The following is a 7718-nucleotide window of genomic DNA, read 5'->3' on the forward strand; positions in this document are numbered from 1 at the left end:
TTAACAGAGGATTAACCCTTAAAAGCAACAGCCTGTTGCATATTCATACACCTCATCCATGATGCATAAATTCCATTCAAACACAGGATTCTGTCTGGGCAGTGTCAGCTTCTTCCTCTGAATCCTAACAGTGCCTTCGAGGTGGGAAGAAGTTCGTTTCTTCTGATAATGGAGCAATAAATTCTTTTTCTCTGAAAGATTTGGGTGTCCTGTGGCTGCTATTTGGTGTGAGTGCTTTCTTTAAAAAAAGTATCCTACATAGCGTAGTTTCTATTTCAACATTTTTATAACCTAAAACTGTATTTAACACACTATTGAAGAGAATTAATATAGCATTACTTTCTAACACAATACATATAATATTTATTTGAATAGTTGCGAAAAGCCATCACAAAACACATGCATTTTTCACAATTAGGGCAAGGAAATCAGAATTCCCCTGCATTATGTGGATTTCAGCACCCCATGGAATGGCAGGGCAACAAAAAGATGAGATACAAATAACCCGTTAGGGCAAGGAAATAAGCTGCACCAATAAACCTCACTGATGAAAGCATTCAGCACGAGGAACCTCTTCCAACCTAGGGCTTCTTGAAGGTTTCATCAACATTTGAGACCACCTTGATAAAACCAGAGCATTTCATAAACATCTTGACACCAAGGGTTTGGCTTAGATTATTCACAAGTGACTGTTGCCAGAATTTATTTCCATGCTCCTAAGACTGGTGATGTTCTGGGTGAGGAGCAGAACAGGACAGCCTGCAGCAGGGACCACGCTTTGCTCTGTGCCTGTGGCCCTGTGTGGTGCTTCCCAGGTAAAACCCACTGGGCACCCCAGCTGAAAAGCTCAGTGTCCAAAAACCTGAGTCACTCCTTGGGGTTTTCTGGGTGCTCAGAACTTTCCACTCCAAAGTGGTTCTCACTTCCTTCTGTTTGGAGGTCAGAGAATGAGACAAGTGACCATTCTGCAGACATCTGAGGCCCAGAGGGGGTAACTGCTGCCATTTAGCACAATCAGCTCCTTTTTGCTGGGCATTTGTCTTCACACACAGGCTGGGCAGAAAGAAAAGGAGCTACACTTGGTTGATCCTAAACAGAGTTCCCTTCCTTGAATGGTGTGTTGGGAAAGGGCAACCCCTTCCCTGCCAGCTGGGGAGTTTCCATGTGTGTAGAGACCATGACATTTTATGAAAAATCCCTTTGCCAGGATTTCTTCTCTTGGCAAGATGAGAAGCCTCAGCTTCTCCATGTTTTGCCCCTCTGGAATGTGATTTGGAGAATTGTTTACCCAGCATGTGAATTGTTTTAACTTAATGACCAATCCCAATCAAGCTGTGTCATTCCTCTGGTCTGTCACAGGTTTTTATTATCGTTCTTGTTCTAGCCTTCTGGTGGCTCCTTTCTCTTTCTTTAGTATAGTTTCAGTGTATCATTTCTTTTAATATAATATCATAAAATAATAAATCAGCCTTCTGAGAACTTGGAGTCAATTCTCACCTCTCACCTCGTCCTGGGGACCCTCCCAACACAGCGAGACAGGGATTTTACCCAGCTGAGGATGCTGCTGACCTTGCTGAGATGCTGACAGCCACATGATGGCTTTTTTTTCACTGCAGGGCTGCTCCAGAGCCAATGACACTGGTACAAATGCACTTGCAGCCTGCATGTGATCCCCCCTCCCTTCTCACTTGCCTTTTTTCCTCTGTGACAGAAGCTTCAAAAGCCAAACGAGAAAGCACAAGGCTTCCTGCTCACCTGGGAGAGCAGCAGACTGGCCTTGCTGGGACAGGGGATATCAGAGGCTTTTTCTACTGGTGTCACTGCTTTAAGGTTTGCCAGCCTCTCTTCTCGACAGAAATCCCCCTGGCTCAGCTGCTCTCGTTGTGTCAAAAGTGAATTTTTTGCGTTGCAGGTTTGGAAAGTGTTTGCAATGATTAAAAATAAACCGACTTCTTTATTTCGCCCTCAGCAGTTTTAGAGAAGTGGAATTGAAAAAGGAACAGAAAATGAGGTGCAGGGTCATTTGAAGATTCTGCACATGTTTGTGGGGGGCTGAAGGAGGCAGGGAGGGTGGGGTGAGTGCAGCTCAGTAGAAAACACATCAGCTGTCAGCACCTCGATTCCCACGGAGCTCCCACGCTCATTATGAAGGGTTTTAATTACACCTGCTGTGAAAGTGGAGGGAAAAATCCACTGCAAGTCTCTCTGGAGAGCTCAGCTAATGGGATGTGCTGGGGCTGAACAAACCAGACAGCCAGCAAAGCAGACATGAGAAATCAGCCATATCCACAGGTCCTGGATGAGAAGTGGCCAAGTCTCAGTTCTGCATGGAGAGCAGAGCTCCTTCCTCGGGTGCTGGGCAGACAGCAAACCCTGCTGGCTTAGGGACAGCCCTTTCCATGCTGTTTGCTGGCTGTCACCTCCCCCAGCCCCTGGGTCCTGTCACCAGGGCCACTGCCTGGGCTGGCTGCCCTCTTGGTGGGCAATTTGCTCTTGTTCTTGATGGCAACACCCTCCCTGTGACAGAGGATGCACCAGGGCTGTGCACGGTGGGGTCTGGGACAGCAGAGTGGTGAGACAGGAACAGACAAGGGTTAGGCAGGGAGCAAACAGGAGTGTAGGAGTGTCAGGGGGTCAGCACGGTCAGGATGGATGGAGATGAGAGATTTTTGAAGTTAGGTTGTGGAACTTGGGGTTTATTGCAAAGGGCCTGGGGCAGGGCCCTGCTGGGAGCTGCCAGCCACAGCTCAGAGCAGGCCTGAGAGAAGAGAGGGAGAGAGAGGATGAGAGGGTAAGAGCAAAAAAGCATAAGAGAGTAAAAGGGGTAAGAGCTAAGAGGCAAGAGTAAGAGTAAGAGCTAAGACAGTGAAGTTCCCGTTACAATACAATAAATCTTCTTCTGTGTAGAATATTCTGATTCTCACTAACCAATCTAGTACAAGATACAAATCCTACAGCATTTCCATACAGCCTATAAGAATCATTACATTACCATACTGTGTTCCATTTTAAACCCTAAAAACTCCACTTTGGGCCCCTTCTGCCAAGCTGGCAGGGTCTGCTCAGACCCTTAGACCTGCCTGCTTGCAGAGAGTCTTGTTTCATTGAAAGATTACCTTCAGCAGCCACACCGTTGTTTTCCAGTTGTTCAGTAACTAAAGTACCTCAAAGCTTGCTTTCATTTCAATCTCGCTTATAGTTTCCATATTCTCAAAATCTTTTGCCAGGCAATCATATTTATAAGGCTTTCCTGTTTCATCTCCCCCAACACAGGAGCTTTTTGTGGTTAATCCGTGGAAGGGATTGGGGAAGGAGGAACAGAAAAAGCAGATGTGGGGTCTGGCAGCGCTCGCTTTCCCCCTCCAACCTGCCGGGCCAGGAAGCACGGGGGGAGCTGGGCTCCCAGGAGAGGAACCCCCCAAAGCCAGGGCTCCAGTAAGGGCTGCAGGGTGATACTGGGACCAGTTGGCACCGGGGCCAGGGGGCGGTCGGCAGGTGGCAGCAGGAGCGCGGCGAGAGGAGCAGCTGCACCGCAGGGCTCTGAAAACTGGCTGAAAACACGGAGTTCCCAAGCTTGGCTTTCTTACAGCCTTGTGTGACACGAAACCCATCGTCGGCAGAGAGGGTGGAACACCCCGCCGATGGTTACAAGGAGAGAGGTTTCCCAGTAGGAGGGAATAGAAGTGTTTAATTATTTGTACAAACATAAAAACAAGCCAAAAAAAAAAAAAAAAACCAGCCCAAAAACTCAAGCAAGCAAGCAAACAAACCCCAAAACCAGACAAACAAAACAACCAGAAAGCAAACAAACAAAAAATCCCAAGCAAACAAAAAACCCCTAGAAGAGTTCCAGCTCTTGGTTCTGCATTCCACAGGAAAAGCAGGGCAGCCTTGGCACAGAGGATGGAAACTCCCTGGTGAGGTTTATGTGGGAAGGTTTAAGAGGAAAAATCCAAGGACAGGTAGATCAGTGATTTAAAATGCCATTCAGCCCTCAGAGGATAATGAGAATTTTAACATTGTCACCTTCCTGGTACCAGCCCATGGAGTCTTTAGTGAAAATGAAGACTTTCCTTGGGAAGGCCTGGTGCAGGTTATGGGAACCTGGAGCCCCCACCCTTCAGAGGGTGGGGGAAAATGTTAGTAATTGTTCAATTTCCTTTGGGAAAAGGAAAAGAGGAGGAATTGTAAAGTCTTCTGCCAATAAATTGCATCCTTTGGGGTTTTCTATTCTCACACTCAGCATCCACACGGGGCAGTTTGTTTTAAGCAAGCTTTGGAGACTCAGAAAGGTGCAGAAATAGCAATGCTTTATTATGCCAAAGGAAAGTGCAAGTTAGCCTGTTCCCTGAAGATCAGGAGATTTGCTTTTAACTCCTACCAGCTCAAAGGGCTGTAGATAATAGTGTGGGAAAAATAGATTTCATGGTTGGAACTAGGTGATCTTTTAGGTTTTTTCCAACCTAAACCAGTCTGCAACTCCCTGATATCTCCCTACATTTGTTTTGCATGGTTTCCCACTTTCTGCTCACAGCAGATGAAGCCACTGGTGTTTAAAAAAAGGTGGAAGTGGTTTGGGACATGGATCAGTCCTGCTGCTCATTGAGTGAGATGTTTTTCAAACTGAAAAGATGATATTGTGCAATAATCTGTGATGAAGACTGAGTTCCCTAGAGATTAACTCACATTTAGCCCTCAAAAGTTCATTTTGTCCTCTACAGATTAACCGAGATTTTACAATCAAAAGAACCCTCTGACTACCACTGTCTTATCTCCGAAATGTTCATTCTTTCCCCAACAGATTGCCTACATTTTACCACTAAACAAACCCCTGCTGATTACCTCTAGATTATTGCAAAAAATGTCATTCTGCCCCCTACAGATCATCTCAGATCTTACCCCCAAAATATTCGCTGTTCCTTACAGATGAACTAATCTAGACAAAATTTTTCCTACCTGTTGCTTACCTCACTTTTACCTCAAATCTTTCTCTTCCCTACAGACTAACTCAAATTTCCACAACATTTTGTCTCCTTAAGTAGATATTACCACCCAAAAACCAACTGATTACCTCTATGTTATACCCAAATTGTTGAAGCAGATCCTGTGAGATAGCACAATGCTTTTTATCATACCAATGATAAAAACGAGATGCTGCCCTGGCGCTGACAGAGGAAAAACCAGTGGGGGATTTTTGAAATTGTAGCCTGACCTGGTCACTGCCACATCATCAGCTTGAACCGAGGGTGTAAAACCAGCAGCAGCTGCTCGGTTTAACCAGCTGGTTATTTCCCGAGAACCCAGAGCATCCTGGTTGCTATAGAGACACGTCGCCCTCTCCTCGCTCCTGATGGCGTTGTGGGGCTGCTCCTTTGCCTCCTTGTGCAAGGCGGGGAGCGGCGGCTCTGTTCTCCCTGGGGAGGGGGAACGGGCGGCGGAGGAAATGGGATCCTGCAGGGAAGGGAAGGGAAGGGAAGGGAAGGGAAGGGAAGGGAAGGGAAGGGAAGGGAAGGGAAGGGAAGGGAAGGGAAGGGAAGGGAAGGGAAGGGAAGGGAAGGGAAGGGAAGGGAAGGGAAGGGAAGGGAAGGGAAGGGAAGGGAAGGGAAGGGAAGGGAAGGGAAGGGCGGGGGAAACACAACTCCAGCCTCTGCCGCCGCCTCTCTCGGCGCTGCGAGGGGTGCAGAAGCCACTTTGTTCCTCGCCGGGGCAGCTCCATTATTGATGAAGCAGGAAGGTGATCTCCTGGCAGGGAGCTCGGCCCGGGCTCAGGCTGTGCCCCACAGCGAGGGGAGGTCCCTCCTCTGCTCCTGTCACCCCCGGGACTGCCCCTAAAGCATCCTACAAGGACAGTGACAGCCTCTGGTGCGGGTGTTCAGCTGCTCACCAGCCTCTCTGCCCTCACCTCAAAATTATTTATGCATCAGGGTTGTGGTTTTGTCAAGATCTTTGCCCACGAAATCCGAGGCAGAATGCCCTGTTCCAGCTGAAATAACAAGCGAGGAGCTTAAAAATGTTTCACTACATCTGAAAACCCCACAAAACTCCTGTGGTGTGCGGCCAGCCAGACTTATCTGCCCTTTTCTGACATGATCAACCTGACAGCCTACACAGGCCTGATCCTGCCAGCCCTGGGCTTGCCTCACTTGGGCAGAGTTCCTTTCAGAGACACTGCCCTTCACCCCAGCTCCATCAGCAGGGCTGCAGAAACCAAGCCCTGGAGTTATCAGGGATGTCCTGGAGTTATCAGAGATGTCCTGGAGTTATCAGAGATGTCCTTGGGTGCCTGCAGAAACCAGGAAAAGAGAGAGGAGGAGAGGAAAGGAAAGGAAAGGAAAGGAAAGGAAAGGAAAGGAAAGGAAAGGAAAGGAAAGGAAAGGAAAGGAAAGGAAAGGAAAGGAAAGGAAAGGAAAGGAAAGGAAAGGAAAGGAAAGGAAAGGAAAGGAAAGGAAAGGAAAGGAAAGGAAAGGAAAGGAAAGGAAAGGAAAGGAAAGGAAAGGAAAGGAAAGGAAAGGAAAGGAAAGGAAAGGAAAGGAAAGGAAAGGAAAGGAAAGGAAAGGAAAGGAAAGGAAAGGAAAGGAAAGGAAAGGAAAGGAAAGGAAAGGAAAGGAAAGGAAAGGAAAGGAAAGGAAAGGAAAGGAAAGGAAAGGAAAGGAAAGGAAAGGAAAGGAAAGGAAAAGGAAGGAAGGAAGGAAGGAAGGGAAGGAAGGACAATCACACCCAGGCTTTCCTGCCTTGCTGTTTGCATACCAGCTGCTGGCACTCTCCATGCAAACCCATCCCCATCACCTTGGCTCACAGGAAGCCACTGAGGAGCGATGAACAACGTTGATCATCACACTTCAATGCCAAGAAAACTTGCATTTTGTTGTCTATGCCACATGCGTAGCAGAAAAACTATGCCAGGAATGTGGAAGAAGGCTGAAAGTTTCTGTGGGGACTCGTTTTTTGGATCTCTCTCTGCTTGCAGAGCCAGATGTCTTTCAGCTCCTCGGTGTCTAACGTTACAGAGCTGTGAGGGAGCTGGGTGAATTTCTGCACTTCAGCCAAAACAGCCATTTCTGTAGGATTTGATGCTCCAGACCCTAAGCCTGCCCTGCAGGGATAGTGACAAGCAGTGTCCCCAGTGCTCCTGGGCTGCTCCCAGTGGGATGCTCTCACTCCCTGGCCTCTTGGAGCACAGGGATGTGACCTCACCAGCACAGCACACCACGGTGGGACCAACCCCTCCGCAGCTCCTGTGCGGGGGCAAAGTGGAGTTTGGGGAGAAAGGTGCTGACCTTGAAGCCAGTTTTGGCTGAGGAGAACAAAGAGGAACCTTGCCACGAGGTGGTCACAGAGATGGAGCCAGGTTCCTCACATGATGGATAGTGAGAGCTGGGGCAGGAGAGGTTTGGAGTGGATGGAAGAAGAAACAATTTCTCCAGTACAGCAGTGAGCAAGGAAAGGTTCTACCAGCTCCATCCTTGGAGGTTTGCAGGATAAAGCCCTGCCCGCCCCAGTGTGACCCTGCTTTGGGCAGGAAGCCTACAGCCCAAATCCCCCCGTGGTGGCCGGGAGGGAAGGACTCACCTTGGCCCAGACGGGACAATGTCGCGGGGTGTCTGTGAGCTCCCAGACACCACTTCGCCCCTTTCCCCGCCCGGGCGGGGGCCGGCAGCTCCCGGGGCGGGGGCAGCGGGGGCTCGGCCGGGGGACCCTGCCCGGCCCCGCCCCGGGAC

At 48.8% G+C, this 7718-nt stretch overlaps 1 protein-coding gene across 1 annotated transcript in view; it reads right to left on the bottom strand.

Annotated features, from left to right (window-relative positions):
- Positions 1 to 3611, bottom strand: part of PSAP (prosaposin) — a 36563-nt gene extending 32952 nt beyond the window's left edge. Inside the window, exon 1 of the mRNA XM_031063595.1 lies at positions 3588 to 3611. Coding sequence (XP_030919455.1) covers positions 3588 to 3611 — 24 coding nt within the window. The remainder of the gene's footprint in view (positions 1 to 3587) is intronic.
- Between the last annotated feature and the right edge of the window lie 4107 nt (positions 3612 to 7718).

Source organism: Geospiza fortis, unplaced genomic scaffold, assembly GCF_000277835.1.
Source record: "Geospiza fortis unplaced genomic scaffold, GeoFor_1.0 scaffold637, whole genome shotgun sequence".
Classification (NCBI taxonomy): Eukaryota; Metazoa; Chordata; class Aves; order Passeriformes; family Thraupidae; genus Geospiza; species Geospiza fortis.